Source organism: Herpailurus yagouaroundi, unplaced genomic scaffold, assembly GCF_014898765.1.
Source record: "Herpailurus yagouaroundi ecotype Mexico unplaced genomic scaffold, PumYag 184, whole genome shotgun sequence".
Classification (NCBI taxonomy): Eukaryota; Metazoa; Chordata; class Mammalia; order Carnivora; family Felidae; genus Herpailurus; species Herpailurus yagouaroundi.
The window spans coordinates 32,243,472-32,264,145 of NW_024412415.1; the positions used below are offsets into that span (position 1 = coordinate 32,243,472).

Below are 20,674 nucleotides of genomic sequence, written 5' to 3' on the forward strand. Positions count from 1 at the left end.
TCCTTCCTTCCTTCCTTCCTTCCTTCCTTCCTTCCTTCCTTCCTTCCTTCCTTCCACTAATCTTTGTTCACCTTTTACCATGTGCCAGGAAGTGTACTAGGCACTGGGGATACAGCAGTGAACAAAACAAACCAAGTCTTTGCCCTCTTGGGACTTATATTCTGGTGAGGAAGGCAGATATTTAATATAATGTCAGGCAGTGATGAGTGCTATGAATGAAAATAAAGTGGAATACATATGTAGGTTTAGCAAATGTGAAAAGGTGGAAAAGAATGAAAATAAAGTGGAATACATATGTAGGTTTAGCAAATGTGAAAAGGTGAAAAGGTGGAAAAGAATTTTGCAAGTATCTTTTAGCCATCTGGGATCACCAGACTTGCTATGTACACATTTTTCTCAAGAAAACTATAATGTCAAGCTTTACTTTGGTGATAACACAGGTCCTTTGGGAGGCTCACTCATTCCTTTACCCATAGAGAAGATGATGATGGTTCTTTTCTCAGGCTTCTTTCCATTCCCCTTCTGCCAGGTTCCCTGTACATATCCCTGTCAGGTTCCAACCATCAGTCATAATTGTCCTCAGTGGTCCTTATCTATGTCACATGCTCTCAGAAAATATTAGAAAGGTAGCAGAAAAAATGAAATCAATGCAGCAGTAAAATGAGATGGGTCTCTAGAAAAGGAAAGTTCACATTTGACATATACACCATTTAAAAAAAGTCTTCCTGATTTTGTTCTGTTTGATCTTCAACCAGAATTTGATCCATTGAGTGTTTTTGTTCCACAGGAACCTTTTTTTCTCCTCAGAAAGTGTTTCAGAGTTCAGGAAGACTCATTTGAATAAATATATCTTTCAAAGCGATTGCAGAAATTAGCCCTAGAAAATTGCCACTCATCCGAGCGGCCTTTACACACAATTCTCTCCCTTTGTATGTCTCTGCTCAGTGAATTCTCTGTTTTTGCCTTTTATCCTCTTTATAAAGCTTAGGGACTCTGACTCTCATTTTTAATTGACAGTTATAACTTAAATGCAGTTTCTAGGCCTTACGAACTGAGAACTGTTTTGGGGGATTTGCAGACCCTGAAATACTGGAATATCACTCTTTGGGGTTCTCTCCCCATGACCACCTGTACGTATAGTTGGTGTAAACAGCTCTTCCTCTACTGGTTTGTAAATTTCTAGAAAGAGCTTCCTATTTAAAAAATAGAGGGGAAAAAATCCCTAGGTCTTTCTTATAGTACATGAAATGACTCAATTGAAGATATATCTTCAATTTGCTGGCTCTGCTAACTCCAGGAGTTTATTAAACAACACATACCAATTAATAGGTCAGAGAGACCTAGGGTGTCAAAATCACTTTAAGTCAGAGACACTTAGGGTATCAAAATCAGAAGCACCTTGAATGATCCCCTAATGGAAACAGCCCACAGGAGAGGTGACTTCCCAAGGCCGTGTAGTAATGTGGTAACAGCCTAGATCCTATGTCTTCTCACTTCAAATCCCTCACTTTTCTTCCATGCCATGGTTCATTAGCATGTTCATAGGGGTTAGTTGAACAGGCCACTTTCCAAATAAGAAAGAACTAGCAGGTCCAGACCAGGTCAGCTCTGATGAAGCAGGTAGTAAAAGGAAGGTTGAACAAGGAGAGCACAGCTTGGTAAGGGGTCCTACAGGACGTTCTGGACAGTTAGGGCTTTGGGCATGGATGGTATGGGGGAAGGGAAAGGTGACTAGTTATGTGGTCTTGGGCAAATCACCTAACCTCTCTGAGCCTGTTTCCTCATCCACACTAATAACCTAAACATGACTGGAGGTAAGACACTGTGAAAGGCTCTTTACACATATTATGATCTTCACAGCAACTCTGCAGGGATCTCTCATTTTTAGAGATGAGAAACATTTAAATTCAGAGAGGATGTTGTCTTAGCTTGGACCACCGTAACAAAATGACATAAGCTGGGGGGCTTACACAACAAACATTTATTTCTCTAAATTCTGGAGGCTGGAAGTGCAAGATTAGGGTCCCAGTGTGGTTAGGTTGTGTTAAGGGCCCTCTTCCTGCTCTGCAAACAGCCACCTTCTTCCTATATTTTCACATGGCAGAGAAATCATCTCTCTTGTCTCTCTTCTTATAAGGGCATTAATCTCATCATGAAGCCTCCACCTTCATGACCTAATTATTTCTTAGAGGCCCTGCCTCCAAACACCATCACACCAAGAACTGGGCTTCAACATACAAATGTTATGGAGACACAAACATTCAACCCATAGCAGATGGTAACTTGCCCAGGAATGTGTAGCAGACAGCGGCAGAGCTTGGACTCGAACCTAGGTGAGTCAGACTGTAGGGCCAAGGCTCGTTTCTCCGAGCCCATAATAGCCTATTGAGTAAAACAAACAAACAAACAAACAAACAAACAAACAAACAAACAAAAAAGGCAAGGCCTTCATGCTCTAAAATTCAGGACTGTAATTATGCTGAATCCCTAAATCCTGATTAGATCAGCTACTCTCTCTGAATATTATTTATATCTTTCAAATAGTGCTGACAATCTGAGGTACTGATATCTGTTTTGTACAAAGCTTAACACATTTCAGACTGTTAACAATTATTAAAGAACAGGCCAGACCAATGGCCTCCCTGGTTTTCAGGAAAGAATGAAAGTTCCATCTCTGAGAGTCACTTCACTCATACTCTGAATGTAAGCACTCACATAGAGCCCTAATGGCAGGAAGAATTTATTCTTTTTCACACAACAGCGCTGCCAAAGCTAATTAATCATGGATATGTTTGAGTTTTGGAGAAACTGAACATCAGTTTATGGATTCAAAAGCAATTTTAGTCTGTCCTTCTAGGCAAATCCTTCCCTAAAGATGATATCCATGTTGGATTATCCCATACACTTGACCATTTACCACCAGGAGATCTTGGTTATATCTAATTTAGGGATCCTCAGATATGGTTTAATCCTGCATCCACATGCTATCCACATGTGTGAAAAGAACATTTTTCATAAAGACATTCATCTTAGAAGTACATGCCTTTTTTTCCTAGAGTTTTTCATTGTGGCAGTTATTTCTAAAATTTAGGAGGTAATACTGGGCCTATCTTTTTTGCTTCCCACTTATAGCTTACCTGCATATGTAATCATCATCTTGCCTTCCTGGGTTTTGTTTGTTCATTTGTTTTAAATTTTTTTTTTCAATGTTTATTTATTTTTGGGACAGAGAGAGACAGAGCATGAACGGGCGAGGGGCAGAGAGAGAGGGAGGCACAGAATCGGAAACAGGCTCCAGGCTCTGAGCCATCAGCCCAGAGCCCGACGCGGGGCTCGAACTCACGGACCGCGAGATCGTGACCTGGCTGAAGTCGGACGCTTAACCGACTGCGCCACCCAGGCGCCCCTGTTCGTTTGTTTTAAATTCAGAGTTCTTCCTAAATTACTGCTCCAGAAACTCTCAAAATTACCTAATTAGTAGTAACACTTTGCAGATGATGAAGAGCATTTCCCAGCTAGTCGATTCAGTTAGTTAAAGCAGGATGCTAAACAATGCCACAGGTTTGGGCCCTGGTGAAGGTGTGGCCAGGAGCTCAGGAAGGACCAGGAGAGCATGCGGATGGCATGACAGAGAGCCATCTCCACTAGAAGGAAAACAATATTGCTATTCAGCAACATCATGTTGGGAGTACAGCATATCTTAAAAACAAAAAACCAAAAAAAAAAAAAAAGGGGGGAGAAAGGGAGAAAGGGAGGGAGAGTGGGAGGAAGGAAAGAAAAGAAGGAAGGAATAGAAAGAAGGAAGGTAGTCGGAGAGAAAGAAGGTCGGCGACAGATAATTGCAGACAAGTTCATGGAGATAAATAGTAAAGGAAAAATAGCAGAAGAAACCGGAATCTGAAGGCTGGCATGACCTTTAATCAGGGCTCTTATTCCTAGCAGGCTGTGAAGCAGCTTTGTCTTTACCTGCTCAATGGATCCCACAATGCTGATGCACTGCTTTAATTTGGGAAGCCTTCCTCTTGAGAGACATGTCTTTTCCAGCTCTAAGTGTGAAGTGCTCCCAAGTGTGGCATTCTCTGTGACAGATGTACTACAGTTATGCTTTAGCTGACTCCAAACCCATAGCTTCCCCGTGCCTGAGTGGTCTATTTGATGTCCAAGAGTGTGTTTCCTTGGAGAACAGGTCTTTACTGGAATATCATCCAAGAAGGTAGGGAGGTATAATCCCTTTGTTCTCAAACAGCCACTGTTCAATTCTGTAACCCCATTCCCAAACCAGGGCTATTCTTTCAAAAGGTCTGAAACTCATTTGCTGACATACATACACGCCCCACACCTACACCATTTGCAGGCACTGCCTGAGAGAGACTGGAGCCCTCTTCTTTCAGAATCTTCTCCCAAGGTTGCTCCATTTTCATCGATGGTCCCAATTCCACATGAGTCTCTGTAAAGACAAGGAATTTCAAAAAGGGTTTAATATTTCCCAGGAAACCAGGTTCTTGAGCAATTGTCCCGTCCCTAGCTGCATTTCCTCTAGAAGCCTCAGGGTCTCGTTAACAGGATCAAAAGTGTGACTGGCAGGACCAGCCAGCTGCAGACACGTCCATCTGTGATGTGTCTGTCCGTGTCTGTTTGTCACTGATGAAGCATGGCCATTCTTCTCTTGCTCTAACCTTCCCACCATTAGAAGCCATTCTTGAAGGAAGGCAGAAACGTACCCACAGGCCATTTCTGTTGGAACCTGTGCCACTTGCCATGACTTCTCCTGCCAGCGCTGATGTCTGCTACACAAGGCATTACTTCTCCAACTCTCTCTTGCCCATCCAAGAATTCGTTTCTATCCACCAGTTTACATTCTCTCTTGATGTCTTGAGAAGGTCAGAAAGGGCTAGGGTCTTGGCTAGAAGACTTTTTCCATCATTCCTATGCCTGTCACAACTCTTAAGTTAAGAGTGTGCAAAAAGTTCACTGCCATTTAAAGTCTGCCTCTAGGGGCGCCTGGGTGGCTCAGTCGGTTAAGCGTCCGACTCTTGCTTTTGGCTCAGGTCTCGGCTCAGGTCGTGATCTCGTGGTTTCATGAGTTCGAGCCCCGTGTAGGGCTCTCGGCTGACCTCGCAGAGCCTGCTTGGGATTCTGTCCTCCACTTTCTCTACCCCTCCCCCACTAGTGCTGTCTCTGTCTCTCTCAAAATAAATAAATAAACTTAAAAAAAAATTTAAAGTCTGCCTCTAAAGTTCAAGGAAATCCCTCCTCTTGGACTTAACACTTGCTTTTCAGCATTTTTACCTGAGGTGACAGTCTAATTATTCCACTGCTTGAGAAAAGAAAAAGAATTTGAAGTGTTTCTTTTCTTTATTTAAAAAAAAAAAATTGTGCTTGTTTATTGTGCTATTACTATAAATGATCTCTTGGCTTCTTTTAGATAGCTTTCTGCCTTGACTTTGTTAATTGATACCAATTAACATTTGTTTAGTAGAGACAAAGCATGAACAATCTAACAGTTATACTCAATCCAGTGCTGTGACATAATGGTTATTGATTAATTACTCGGGTCTTTTTTTTTTTTTTTCTTTGAGTTCTCTAAAAACTCTTCAAAATGCAGAGAACAATATAATCCTACAATTTGGTAAAGATTGGTAAATGGTGACATATTGAAGACAATCTGTTCCTTAAATCCCTAAGCAAGAAGCAATCAGCACAGTTAGTTGATACCTGGCTTACAGAGGAGAAGGCAGAGCCTGAAATATCTATGCCCACCCTTTCCCCTCTCAGACCATTAGGAACATTTAGACCATAGGGCAGAGTGTCGTTTTTTTTTTTTTTTTTTTTTTTTCAATGTTTTTATTTATTTATGGGACAGACAGAGACAGAGCATGAACGGGGGAGGGGCAGAGAGAGAGGGAGACACAGAATCGGAAACAGGCTCCAGGCTCCGAGCCATCAGCCCAGAGCCTGACGCGGGGCTCGAACTCACGGACCGCGAGATCGTGACCTGGCTGAAGTCGGACGCTTAACCGACTGCGCCACCCAGGCGCCCCCAGAGTGTCGTTTTTCTAATGCAACAGGTTTCAATGATGAAATATACTGATTTCACACTGGACACAGACACAACCAAAATTTCCTTTTCTTTATTTTTTTGAGGGATATGTGTGACATATATCACTGTTGTCACCCAAACCTCTTCGGATTTTATTTTTAATCACATCTATTCAGTTTTTTCATGCAGAAAAGTATAAGGAAAAAAACTGTCCATGACCCCATTCTTAGAGAACCCTCTTGACATTCAGAAGTAAATGTAGTATGTTTACATGACTTAAAATTTCTTTTTTTTTTTTTAATTTCTTTTTTATTTTTATTTTTGGGACAGAGAGAGACAGAGCATGAATGGGCGAGGGGCAGAGAGAGAGGGAGACACAGAATCGGAAACAGGCTCCAGGCTCTGAGCCATCAGCCCAGAGCCCGACGCGGGGCTCGAACTCACGGACCGCGAGATCGTGACCTGGCTGAAGTCGGACGCTTAACCGACTGCGCCACCCAGGCGCCCCTACATGACTTAAAATTTCAATCAGTACAGATGGGAGCAAAATAAAAAACCAAAGTCTTCCTTAGTTTTGTTATGAGATTTCAGATTCTCTCTACCTGGGGACAACTCCAGGTATGTCCCTAAGAAGATACGAGATTTAAGTTGAAAAGAACAAATGTCAAGAGAAACCTAGAGAGTGGCAAGGGTGAACACACACAGCATAACACTCCTTGTAAAAAAAAAACAAAAAAAAAACAAAAAAAAACACCCCTCCTGGATCCTAACAGAAGGTGGCAAAAGAACTGTAAATGTTGGAAAGTGACGACCCGTTAGAAAGTCAGAAGAGGCAGGACAGCTTGATGCACACATTTGAAGTTATAGTCAAGACTGCAAAGAAAGATTCCACCCTGCTTTTCAGGACTGGTGGATAACAGACGAACAAGAAAGCAGGAATATGATTCCACTCATGAATGTGTACAAAATGTAAATCGCAGAGACTATGGGTTGGCTGACCATATCAAAGTAAACTAAATGCATAACTTTTATATGATCGGTTTCTTTAAACAATTTTGTAACACTTGTATAAAAAACTTAATAGCTTTAAAAAAAAGTTAATGTTTATTTCTTTGAGAGACAGAGAGAGAGAGAGAGAATGAGTAGGGGAGGGGCAGAGAGAAAGGAAGACACAGAATCTGAAGCAGGCTCCAGGCTCTGAGCTGTCAGCACAGAGCCCGACGTGGGGCTCAAACTCGCAAACAGCGAGATCATGACCTGAGCCAAAGTCAGATGCTTAACCGACTGAGCCACCCAGGTGTCCCCAAAAATTTAATAGCTTTGAGTAACCTCTAAGATATTCTTCTGTTGATGCGTTTCATGAAAAATCCTGGCCAGACTTTCCTATTATGACATGTTTGTAAGTCAAAACTAGGATCCATCTCTTCCTAGCATTGAGTAATGAATGATGATGTGACAGTGTGTGTCTTGACAACTCATTTGAAAAGGTCACAATTATATTTCATCTCTGGTGACACTTTCTTTCTACAGGCCATGAAAGTCACAATACCTTCTAGAGCTGTGCAATCACCATGGGAGTATGACTTCTCTATTTCTAATGGTGTCATAGACACGACAGCCCCGGACTTCTCAGCATTCAAGGAACATTTTAATTTATCCTGGGGAAGTATTTTTTCTCTCTTGGAACACATCAAGAAGTTTCTCAGGGACTATGCAATACCAGAAGTTAAAATAAAAGGAAACAATTTGGTAGCCTTCCTTCCAGAGTTTGAGCTGAAGAATAAACTTACCAGATATGACTTTCTCTCACTGGTAGAGAACCCAGTTCACATCCAAATGATGTTAAATCTTCCGGGCCAAAGGTACAAGGGCCAAGATGGAAAGTCAGAGGCTGCCATCAAGATCCAAGCCACATGGAAATGCTTCAAAGCGAGACAAATTTTCTTCATTTATCGCCAGCAGAAGTGGGCTTCAGGTGTGATTGCCATCGCGTGGCTCTTACATTGCCATAAGACCCGAGTGAAGAAGATCCTGCAGGAATCACGTGAAAGACACCTGGAGAATTTCCGTATTCGAGCCAAGGTACACAAGGCTGCCAGCTGTTAAGGCAGACCTCTTTTTCTAAACATTTCTTGCTTGAGCGATTGCAGTAAGTTGTCTCTTCGTCTTCCCTTTCTCTCTCCAACTACCCTCCCCCTCAGCCTCTCTCTCTCGCCTTCCGCTCCTCCCCGTGTATGATGCACAAACCCTACGTGTGTTTGTACATCATATTTTAGCCCCAACCAGGAATCTGGCTTTTGCACCTGTAAAATCTATTGCAATTTTTTCTATAGAAAAAAAGTCCCTTCACTTTGACTATGGTAGCTCTGTCAGAAAATCAATGTTTTAACTGCACTACCTTTTCTCCCTATATATACCTTCTGGCACTTCAATTTGCTAGGAAAAAAAAAATCCTCTCTTGTCTACATTGCTGTCACCACTTTGTCAGAAAGTATTTAAGTTTGCAGACAGCCTTTTAATTAGTGCTCACAATTTCATTTATGTTTGCTTTCTCTTTTTTTCATTCATATTCTGTTAATTAAGTGAGCTGCCTCTAATCTTCCCCTGCCAGTAGCATCATGTAGCCACCTAATTAAATTAATTGGGGAAGATGTTTTAAGTATGTAATTAAATCAATTAATATAATTTATGCCTGGCTTAACTGTACAGTGGAAAAACAGCTGAAGTTTGACTAGATGAATCCACTACAGCTTCCTGTCACTGATCAATGCTCTTCTTGATTTTTAGCATCTGGCAGCCAACTGGAATCGCATCAGGACCTCCAGGAGGACTATTATCCATATCCCATCATTAGGTATAACACTTTTGCCTGCAAATCTATCAGCAACCTCTATTACCCACCACATTATGGCTCCTTGATTGAGTTCAAGGAAGGCCCCTTGTTTTATTCAAATTGGTCTCGGCAGGAAAATGTTCTCGACATGATGAGAGTAATAACACAGGGCCCTCGCTCGAAACGGCGTTTAATTTGGGGATTAAGCAAATAAAGTCATTATGTGGGGGCTGCTATTCAGTGGAGAGGTGATTTGCTGTAATTCGCTTTCATCTGTATGAAATGAACTAAAAAGTTGTATTTTTTCCCCCTGAAATAACAGATAATGTTTTCGATCTTCTTTAATGATAGAAGAACACAGGCTTGCGTGTGTTGTTGCTGTTACGCCAATAAGCCAGGATATTGCTTGTACACTGTTTTTAATCAAATGTGCAGTCAAAATGATAAGCTACATTCTCTGAAATTATTTAGTTCTAATTACGAGCAGATGGGATGCTTTATTTGCACCTAGGGCGCCTGAGCAAAAGGAAATGCTGTGTGAACAAGAATAATTAAGAAGTTGAATAGTGTTTTTTGCGCTTAAATAATCTGCAGTTTCATGTTAATTAGCACTAATGTAATTATTTAATTACATTTATGAATTGGGGAACTTAAAAGCTGTTGTCTGCAACACAGTGGTAAGATAGGTATGCCAAAACGACATTGGGAATCTCAGAAATCTGCACGGGAAGTTCCTTTAAAACATGAGCTGCTGTCAAAAGGTGTGGGGTGGTCTGCCTCCTTATTTTTGTTTTGTCTTGCTTTTTAACCTACCTGGTGTGTTAAAAATTTCCTGGGTGAGGCCAAATGTCCTAAGCGGACTTGGGAGTTTTGACAAACAGCAAAACTCATCACATCTGCATCTTATATACTACTGGCTCTTTGTTAAGGCCTTTTAAGTAGAGCGATGCATTAAGTAATCTATTGTAGTAGAATTCTAGGTTGTAATTTATTTGCGCTCCTGTGTGAGTATATGTGTTTGTGTACCTATGTACAGTATAAAGCATTTAACGCATTTTAACAGTAATACAAAAAGCAAAAAAATTTTTTTAAATTATTATATAAATATAATTATCTTTTAACTTAGGGAGATATTAGTAGTAATAAAGTAATGCAAACTTTCCTAGAATCTAGAGTACTTACATCTAAGTACTCCCAGAAAAGTTAAGAAGGTACTTCAGTTGCACAGTCTTTTAGTTTGGGTCTTTTTATGGCTCGCAGAAGAAATTAGTTCCTCCTCAGGATGTAAGTGAGGTAAAACAGATCTGAATTTCATTCCAACTTGGGTTTTTGTTTTGGTGGGACTAGTTTTGCACACAAAATTAGTTCACACTCAGAAATTGCACTTGTAACTGATTACAACCAGAGAGGCTAATTGCAGACACAATTAACAGACTTGAGTCCTTGGAATAAGGTGCAAGAGCCTTTCGCTTCTGCAACTGTGGACCTGACCTGATATTACATGGGAAATTTTGTTGTGTTTTCTGTTTTATTCAAAACCAGAAATAAGGGCACATGGATGGCTCAGTTGGTTGAGCATCTGATTCCTGCTTTCTGTTTAGGTCATGATCTCATGGTTTGTGGGACCAAGCCCCACATGGGGCTCTGTGCTGACGGCACACAGCCTGCTTAGGATTCTCTGTCTCCTTCTTTCTGTGCCCTCCCCAGCTCGCACACATGTGCTCTCCCTCTCTCTCTCTCTCAAAACTAATAAATACACTTTAAAAAACTCCGAGAAATACAACAAGCCCCCTACTTTGCAATGTTGACAGCATGAAGGTATTACAGTCACGATTTCCACAAACTCCTTCCCTCCACCTCTGACCCTTCAAACCCCCGATGCAATCAGCCCTGCAGAGAAGTCTGATAGAAAAGAGCCTCATCCAAAGTGGTAAAATTTTGAAAATAATGAGCAATAATCTAAACTAGGTAATAAAAAATAATTTTAAATGACAACATTTTAAAACTCCAATAGGGTTTGCTGCATATAGATTAGGTAGAAAATAACCTAGTCAAAAACTTGAATTGCATTATTTTAGATATGATATTAAAACTAGCTTTCAGGGTGCCTGAAACTACAGCGACTTCAGCTCAGGTCATGATCTCCCAATTTGTGGGTTCGAGCCCCGTGTCAGGCTCTGTGCTGACAGCTCAGAGCCTGGAGCTGCTTCAGATTCTGTGCCTCCCTCTCTCTCTGCCCCTCCCCTGCTCACGCTCTGTCTCTTTCTCTCTCAAAAATAAATAAATGTAAAAAAAAAATAAAATAAAAACTAGTTTTCTTCTAGAAGACATATTCTCAGTTTAAATAAACACATAATAAATCTGAAAGTCTTTCCTATTATAGTAATTTTTGTTTGTTAACAACATAACCCATTTTTTAAAACTTTTTTTTGAATGTTTTTATTTATTTTTGAGAGAGAGAGAGACGGAGACAGAGCATGGAAGGGGTGGGAGGGGACAGAGAGAGAGGGAGACACAGAATCTGAAGCAGACTCCATGAGCTGTCAGCACAGAGCCCAATATGGGGCTTGAACTCATGAGCGAGTTCATGAGATCATGAGATCATGACCTGAGCTGAAGCACCAAACAGAATAACCCATTTTAAAGTTTATTTATTGGGGCTCCTTGGTGGCTGAGTTGATTAAGCATCCAGCTTTCAGCTCAGGGCATGATCTTGCAGTTGGTGAGTTCAAGCCCTGCATCAGACTCTGTGCTGGCAGCTCAGAGCCTGGAGCCTGCTTCAGATTCTGTGTCTCCCTCTCTCTCTGCCCCTCCCCATACGTGCTTTCTCTCTCTCTGTCTCTCAAAAATAAATAAAATGTAAAAAAAATAGAATAATGTTTATTTATTTATTTTTGAAAGACAGAGTGCAAGCAGGGGAGGGGCAGAGAGAGAGGGAGAGAGAAACCCAAGCAGGCTCCATGCTGTCAGCATAGAGCCCAGTGTGGGGCCCGAGTCCACGAACCATGAGACCATGACCTGAGCCGAAATCAAGAGTCTGATGCTTAACCGGCTGAGCCATCCAGGTGCCCCAATAGCCCATTTTTTTAAAAAAATGCTAATTAATCATGCATCTTCTGAGAGATAAGAACAATCACGTATATTTTTTTCAACTAAGCATTTAAAAAGCCCAATCACACACTTTCACATGAGAAGAATACTTGGGCTCTGATCAAATAGTATTTGTTTCTACATTTAATGCTTTAGGTTTTATAAAATGACCTGTGGCTATTAAATTAAGTTTAAATAACGTTAACCTGTCACTTTGAACTTATTCCACAGGTGTAATTCTCAAACCTTTCTTTAGAAGGTTTAGAATGATTATGGTGTACCTTTTTGTGAACCCCACTTTCCCTGTGAATACTTGAAGATTTTAGCTAGTTGCAACATGGCCACTTTGTCTCCTGCTCCAAGGACTTACCTATACAGTTCATGAAAACAAAAGTAAATAAAAGTGAAGACCATTTTTCTCTAAACACATGTCCCTCTACCAAATCTATTCAATGTAGTAATTTTGTTTTCAGAGGTGGGAGGGAATCACTAGTCAAAATCAGTTGGTAGGCATATAAGATTCAGGTAGGCATTTAATACAAGTTACAGCCTTGTCCCCTTTTGCTCTTTCCATAGGAAATTTGCAATCAATTCTGGTGTAGTGTTAGCCCTAGAAATAATTACACCGTGTTGCTAGCCACTTGGGGTTGCACTAACTTGTTTGAACCCTCAAAATTAAATATTAGTAGCTGATAACTGTACAGTACATTGCAGTTATAAGTATTTGATTGTTTAGGCAGTTTTGCACCCACAAGAATAATTGCATTCTCCAAACCAATGATCACATGAAGGCCGGCCTTTCAGTAATGTTTTTGATCACAAAATATTTATCAAGTATTTTCAAGTCTGTGGCTTGATAATATGAACATTAAGATAATTACATATTGCAGACTAACCCCTTTGAAAGGAGGAGCTAAGAAATTTGATTGAGGGGTGCTTAGCAGTCTCAGTTGGAAGAATATGCAACTCTTGATCTCGGACTCGTGAGTTCGAGGCCCACATTGGGTGTAGAGATTACTTAAAAATAAAATCTTTAAAAACAAGTAAATAAATAGGGGCACCTGGGTGGCTCAGTCGGTTAAGCATCCGACTCTTGATTTCAGCTCAGATCATGATCTCGTGGTGGTGACATGAAGCCCTGAGTTGGGCATGGAGCCTGCTCAAGATTCTGTCTCTCCCTGCCACTTTGTCCCTCTCCCTCTCGCATTCACTCTTTCTCTCTCTCAAATAAATAAATAAATAAATAAATAAATAATCTTAAATAAAGACATAAATAATAAAACTTAATTGACTGTTCTATACTTTGAGTAGTATTCCTATATGTAACAAAAAGTTTTAGCTATTTTTAACAGACAGTGGAGGTGGGATGCTGTTGGTTAACTGTCCGAAGAAACTGATCAGCCTTGTAATTTCCTAAGATGATAAAAAAAAAAACACACCACCTCAGTCTTTCCATAGTATATAGGCTAATCTCTTAATTGGATATTAGATATTTTTATCATTTTTATTAATGAAATACAATGAAATACAATAATATAACAAAATAATCTACTATGGTTTATAGCAGGAATAGAATACTAGGGTCTATTTTAAGCAAAATCTATCTGTCAAATGAGAAAGAACTGCAACAAAGAATCCTAATTCCTCTAGAAAAATCAGAGGTCTAAATAAAACCTACAAACTCATTCTGCTTCCAGTTTCTTTGGCTGAGTTACTTCCTCCACTTTTAATTTAACCCCTGTGCTCCTTTATTACAGTGTATCATTTGGTGCTACACTTAAACTCAGTGGCATTTTAAAATCTATTGACATTAAATGAGATGTGCCACGTATGCAGCTCTGATGCCGTGAGCAGGTATGAGGCACCTCCAGCCAAGTAAACCCCCCCCCCCCCGTGATGATTTTCCTCTCTCACTTCTCTCCCTCCTTTAAAAGAAAAATAGGGAATTATTGAGGTGGGATTTTTCTCTTTTCTCTATGTAATCTTTTATTTCATCGCCAAGTGATTTAATGGCTAAAAGGAATCTATATAGTTCAGCTTCATTTTTTCCTCTCTGTGAATCACTTCAGCAATGTATCCTTGGAGCAAACACAATTCGTGGTCTCCGAGATACTCCCCTTCCATAAAGTTGTGGATTCTGTTTTTGTGAGTCTCGTGAAAAAACAACATCTTTCTGCTGATCTGCACTGTCATGGAAGCCTAAAAGATAGAACTTACTTTTGTGTACAACTGACCCTACCCCAAATTGTCATGAGACAGTAGATCCCTAACTCCACTCCCTTCTATCGAAAGATAAGAACTAGGGGTCGCTTCCTTTTGTCAACAGAGGCAGGGTAGAGGACCACAGCTAAGAGCATTATAGCTGAAGTCACATTTTTACTATGCCTCCAAGCACGCTGGCGTCCTTCTAGTTTCTTGAGGTTTTGTTTTTTTGAGTGGACACCTCAAAGACATGATAGGCTCTGCTCCTTTCACCTCAGGGCTAGGAAATTAGGACTTTCAATCAAATCTTCATGGTCTTCAATGTATATTTTGGCAGGTAGTTATGGGAACCACAGTTCAGCTATGGTATTGCTACAGTTGGTGCTTGACACAGATGTACTGCCGAGGTCTCCCAGAAAACAGTTCCCCAAAATACACACAGCATTTGAGATCAGGAACAAAGTACACTTCGACTTTCAAAATTCCTTTACAGCCTGAATTAAAATGAAAACACATTGTATTCATCCAACTAATCCAAATCAACACTCATTCATTGGTTGGACCAGAGTTGCCCCATGACCCTGTAATATTAAATCACACAGTTGGCCTTGAGCTATCTGATGTTGTACCGTGAAGTACAGAAACAGCATTGAACTGAGTGTCAGTCAGTAACACTGGCTCATGAGCTTTTCGTGAAATGGAGTACTATTAGGATATGCTCTGACAAGGGTCTTGTATATACTAAGATAAAACTATACTCTTTGCCATTGCCTTCATTCTCATGAAAAAAATATTAAAATGTTTGCTCAGCAGCCCTCAAACTTACACTCGTAACAACTATTGAGAACCCTAAAAAGCACTGGTTACATAAGTTATATGCATCAATACCACACTAGAAATCAAGACTGAGAATATTTAAAAATATTTAATTTACTTTCAAGTAACAATAAGAAATCCATCACCAATGTAACCTAAATAACATAATTTTGTTAAACAAAGCCTTTATTTTCCCAAACAAAAAAACTCAATGAGAAGAGTTGCACTAGTTAACAAGTTTGCAAATCTCTTAATAGAACATAGTTGGATTCTCATATCTATTTCTGTATTCATCTGTTGCAATATGTTGTTTTGACTGAAGCATATGAAGAAAATCTGGCCCTACGCTGATAAGTATTTGGAAAAGGGAAGACTATTTTATATGTTTTATAGCCTTTTCAGATAATTGTGTATATTCTGCTTTGATTTTATACCAAAACTCAACAGTGAATGGTAATTTTTATGTGAGTTACAATGTGGAATTTGAAATTGTATCAATACTTTTTTTGTATTTTGTGAGAGGACAAGACTGAACAATACTGAATAATCATCAGTATTATTTGGAAAATAGTTTTGACCTTCCAGAACCACTGAAAGGGTCTCAAGACCTTCCATGGTCTCTAGACCAGGCTTTGGACATCACTGGCTTTAGCTGCATGCAATGCTGGCCCTCCACTGATAAAGCCGTTGATAAAAAGTTCGAACAAGAGAAAGTCTTCACTCTTTTAAACAGGAGACTTTCAGAACCACACAGAATCCATCTGGCCAGGTTAGTTTGAGAATGTTTTCGACACTCAACAAATATTTAAGCACCTCCTATGTTTTCTATGTCACCATCACAAAATTACCTAATCCCCCTTAGCGGTCCCCCCAAGACAATGCTCAGTTTTATTTTCATCAATCTGGCACTGGATATACTACATACATATAAATAACCAGCTAGGCTCTCACTGTACGTTAATCTCTTATCTCAGTAGCTTGCGCTCTCACACTTGCACAAGTAATTAAAACCTGGGTATAACCATAATGTCTAGATCACATTTCTCTGGATGACTGCAGTATGCTAATGGATAATTGATTGTGACATATGTCACATGTTCCCTGAAATTTTTACAGTTACACTACCAAAGCTGGATGTTAACTTTTCTTTATGAACTGGAGTAATTCAGGATTATCTCTATAACAATGTCACTTTTGCTCAGCTCGCATCCAAGTATGCTTTCTTTTTTTTTTTTTTTTTATTTTTTTTTTCAACGTTTATTTATTTTTGGGACAGAGAGAGACAGAGCATGAACGGGGGAGGGGCAGAGAGAGAGGGAGACACAGAATCGGAAACAGGCTCCAGGCTCTGAGCCATCAGCCCAGAGCCCGACGCGAGGCTCGAACTCCCGGACCGCGAGATCGTGACCTGGCTGAAGTCGGACGCTTAACCGACTGCGCCACCCAGGCGCCCCTAAGCATGCTTTCTTGAATGGAAGAGAAAGGGATGGAGTTATCACTACTGCTGTTGTCACCTGATGTATGCCTGTAGGAGTGTGTGATGCATGTGAACATCACAGAGCACGTGTTTCAAAATGGGGAAAAGGTTGAGAACTTCTGCTCCAGTCCATCAAATTGAGGCACGGCTGACTACCATCTCAGGCCAGGGTGATTAGATAAATGACGACTTGGTAACTAGAAGTCCATTGCTAACCCCTTCTCTGCCTCGGGGACCCTGGAAGGAATATGACTTGGAGACAAAAGGAACTAGGAGTCAACTACAGGATGATAAGCAGGCTGTTCAAGAGTATGTGCTCTAGTGCAACAGTAGAGGCCTGTCACAGAGGCACACACCGGTCCCAAGGAGGCACAGTCACTGAGCACGGCCTCACTCATGGGCTTCTGTGGTTTCTGTGGAAGAAAGGCCAACACCAGCAGAGCCAGTTCCCTGGGTGCAAAGAGGCCATTAGCATCATCTGATAGGAGTTTGTGCGGGAGTGGGGATAGGGAAGGGAGAGGAGATGAACGAAGGGGTGAAGGTGGAGGGGCTGATGGCCAGGAACCACTGATGAGCGTCCTTGGCTCAATAGACCAAAAGTAGTCGGGTAACTTCAAAGAGGTGTCTCTCAGGTATCCTCCTCTGGAGTGAAGCAGAGGCATAACATTTTGAGAAATGACGGAACACTCTGTCAAAGAGGATGGCCATAAGGAAGGAGGCTGGGTCCCTCTCTAAAGTGATAAGGAAGAGAGAGTTCCCCGTTATGCCAGTGCTGTTGCCTCCTGCGATGATGAGGACCCAGAAAAGGCTAGAGGTCCCACTCACCATTCTCTGATCTCCCCCAAATTCTCCAGATCAGAGAACCCATTTTATAAAAGTTGAAAGGGAGGCAACGTATTCATTTCCTGTCACTGTCTAACAAGTTCCCACAAGCTAAGTGGCTTAAACAATAAAAAAGTATTCCCTTAAAGTAATAGTTCTTTGTTCAGAAGTCCGAGAGGGGCTAAATCAAGGTGTTGGTAGGATGTGTTCCATTCTAGAGGCTCTATGGGAGAATCTGTTTCCTTCCCCTTTCCAGCTTCTAGAAGCTACCCACAAAGGAGTGAATGAAGAGAGCCATTGGCCTCCTTCTTCCGTCTTTAACACCAGCAACAAACATCTCTCTGTGCCTTTCTTCTATGGTCACACCTTCTCTGACTCTCTCCTCTCCTGTTTCCCTCTTCTACTTTTAAGAATTTTTGTGATTACATTGGATCTAACCAAATAATCCAGGACAATCCCCTTATTTCAAGGTCAGCTGATTAGCAAGCTTAATTCCATTTGCAGCTTGATTTCCCCTTTGCCATGTAACCTAACGTATTCACAAGTTCCAGGGATGAGGACACGGACATCTCTGGAGGGCCATTTTCTGCCTGCAGCAACAATTAGAAATAAAAGTGAGAGAAGAGGCAAAGACTTTATCCCTTCTGGAGATCTCTGCTCCCACCTGATGAGTGTTGCCTTCTTTCTTCTTTTATGCAACCACATTTCTGCAAGACCTAAATATGTCCTGTCCAAACTGTATAGTAATGTGCAGGTATATATGATCTTAGACAAGAGGCAAGACACTTAAACTGAATTTCCTTATCTGTAACATGACAGGGTTGAAGTAGATGGTGTCTCAAGGCTCCCCCAGTGACCTTTGAAGTACCATGTCTCCGTAGATTATATTCTCAAGTGTCATGTTTCATCACCTCCAAGCAGGTCTGCTGAGCGCCCCAACGCCACAGCATCCTTGCTGATAGCCACTGGTTAAGTCACTATTGTATTTAATATATGCACTATCAGCATCAATGAGGGTTTTTCACCCAGGTGTCAACACATGTACTCTGTGGGTGTACAAGACATAAGGATAGGGGTGCCTGGGTGGCTCAATCAGTTGAGCATCTGACTTTGGCTCAGGCCATGATTTGGCAGTTCATAAGTTTGAGCCCCACGTTGGGCTCTGTGCTGACATCTCAGAGCCTGGAGCCTGCTTCAGATTCTGTGCTGTGCTCTCTCTCTGCTCCTCTCCCGCTCTCTCTCTCTCTCTCTCTCTCTCAAAAATAAATAAACATAAAATTTTTTTTAAAAACGGGGTGCCTGGGTGGCTCAGTTGGTTGAGCGTCCGACTTCGGCTCAGGTCATGATCTCGCAGTTTGTGAGTTCGAGCCCCACGTCGGGCTCTGTGCTGACAGCTCAGAGCCTGGGGCCTGCTTCAGATTCTGTGTGTCTCTCTCTGCCCCTCCCCCACTCACACTCTGTCTCTCTCTCTCCTTCAAAAATAAATAAACATTAAAAAAAATTTTTTTTTTAGTTTTTTTAAAGACGTAATTATAAATCTGACTTAAAACAAATTGACTCCCAACTTCTGCTCTGGGGATGGCAACAGTCATTACATTGTATCTTGTCCATGTAGAATGGTCTCTTGCTTGTCACAGGATTTGTTGTTGCCGTTGTTATAGGCTTTGGAAGTACGTCTATCCCCCATAACATCAAAATACCTTATGTTTACACAGCATTTACAAAATGTCTTCATATCTGTTACTTCATATGATCCTCTATAACAACGTTCTGAGATTGCTTTCAGTTCTTTGAAACAGGTGAATTGGTAACCGGTTCTATCATAATTTTTCATAGACATTTTATTACGCATTCTGATCAATGGTAACAGAGGTACCAAGTCATTTGTTGGAAAACTGACCTCCAGCTCTTGGTTGCAACACAGACTTACTCACTCACATGCTGCACACGCGGCAACAAAGTGATCAGACATCCTTTATATTTTAAATTGGACATCATCTTAATGAGACATCTCACACTGCCTTTTATCTTTACTTCTGAAAGGAAACGCATTCATGGAATGCTCTCAGGCACTTTTCTTATTCATACTTTATCCTTTAGGCATTTTTCCTGCCTTCTTATAGTTTTGATATAGGAGTTACTCACAATACATCTTCCTAAACAGTTATCTGAATATCAACAGAATTATACAATATGCAAAATCCTACAATAAGTTAAAACGATCACACATCAAGACAGCATTGTTTGCAGCAGTCTGTATTAACTTTAATATGTGGAATGAAGTTCCCGAAACTACTTCAGAAATAAATAATTTTTCAAACATAAGTCACCTAGTTTGTCCTTCTGCCTCTTTAGTTCTTAAGTTCATCTGCATAAAGCAAATGGGAGACTTTAAGATGAATTGTACACTCATTTAATTTCCAGACATTGTCTAGTGTTTAAACACTGACATCAAAGCAAAGAGCCAATTATCAGAGTGCATTTGATCTGAAGCCCTGTTGCCTGAATTGCTATAGTTTTCCTTATGCCGAAAAGGAAATCTGTGTCACAACTCAAAGAGGCAATATTTAAAATCACTTTATCTATAGCAGCTTCACTTGAAACATGTGTTTGGGCTCACTAACCACAAGGAGGCATTGAAGCATCTCTTCAAAATGTGATAAGCAATTTTACTTAAAAAAAAAAAAAAAAGTTGCACCTACAGTTGCTGAATTTCATATAAGCAATTATACCTGCCTGTGAGGACGCACGCCTTTTAAGTTCATGTTTTGAGCCACTTATTTTCTTAACCCCTGAAATGCCAGCACAAAGTGTTGCCGCCATTGCACCTTTTGTGAAAGATTTTTGGACAACAGTAATCCATACGCAATTTTCTCCTGCTCTGTTTCCAGGGAACATGAAGGCCAGCCACAGGACTTTTATTAGTGCTGACAAAGTAACTGCATTAACCTTTATTGCCCTTTAAAAGGTTCAAATTTCTTTTGACCCGGTGAGCAGAAGCATATTTCTTAAGTATTCAGAATTACTTAAACGCATATTCCTGACAGCAAGGGGTGTCTCTGAAATCTGTGTGTCAGTTTAGAATGATTCTGGGGACACATCTTCAAAATGCTCCACAGAAAGCACAAGTTAAAAGAGCCAACATAGTTTTGTTTTTGTTTTTGTTTTAAACCCTGAGCAATAATTTTCTTCAATGTTGTTTTGAACCTTCACGTTAAATGTCAGAAATTTTCCTCATGTTTTTCTGATCTTGATTCCCGGTGATTTTGCTGGTGTTGAAAAATATGAACTCTTCTCTTGCAGAATATGCTGCTTAGCACGTCTTCCAGAATAATGCTTAATCCCCTGAGAAGCAAGGATCTCAGTGTCAGGAGTTAGATTGTGTCTACAGGAT

At 40.6% G+C, this 20,674-nt stretch overlaps 1 protein-coding gene and 2 long non-coding RNA genes across 12 annotated transcripts in view; 1 reads left to right on the forward strand and 2 right to left on the reverse strand.

Moving 5' to 3' along the window:
• LOC121041885 (uncharacterized) overlaps positions 1–7,942 on the reverse strand; it is a 9,648-nt gene extending 1,706 nt beyond the window's left edge. The window contains exons 1-2 of one of the 2 annotated variants that reach the window (XR_005795892.1): positions 7,831–7,942; positions 3,967–4,447 (exon numbers count right to left, since the gene is read on the reverse strand). This is a non-coding gene — a long non-coding RNA (uncharacterized LOC121041885). Of the gene's footprint in view, positions 1–3,407; positions 4,448–7,830 lie in introns of those variants that run through there. The other variant, XR_005795891.1, reaches the window with a different exon arrangement.
• The window catches only part of IQCH (IQ motif containing H), a 218,903-nt gene that overhangs the window by 105,308 nt on the left and 92,921 nt on the right, over positions 1–20,674 (forward strand). For all 5 annotated transcript variants that reach the window (XM_040493057.1, XM_040493060.1, XM_040493058.1 and 2 more), the window contains 2 exons: positions 7,571–8,122; positions 8,828–8,894. In XM_040493057.1, coding sequence (XP_040348991.1) covers positions 7,571–8,122; positions 8,828–8,894 — 619 coding nt within the window. The remainder of the gene's footprint in view (positions 1–7,570; positions 8,123–8,827; positions 8,895–20,674) is intronic.
• The window catches only part of LOC121041884 (uncharacterized), a 122,352-nt gene continuing 109,641 nt past the window's right edge, over positions 7,964–20,674 (reverse strand). For 3 of the 5 annotated variants that reach the window (XR_005795888.1, XR_005795889.1, XR_005795885.1), the window contains one exon: positions 7,964–8,071. This is a non-coding gene — a long non-coding RNA (uncharacterized LOC121041884). Of the gene's footprint in view, positions 8,072–18,751; positions 20,626–20,674 lie in introns of those variants that run through there. The other 2 variants (XR_005795890.1, XR_005795886.1) reach the window with 1 other exon arrangement.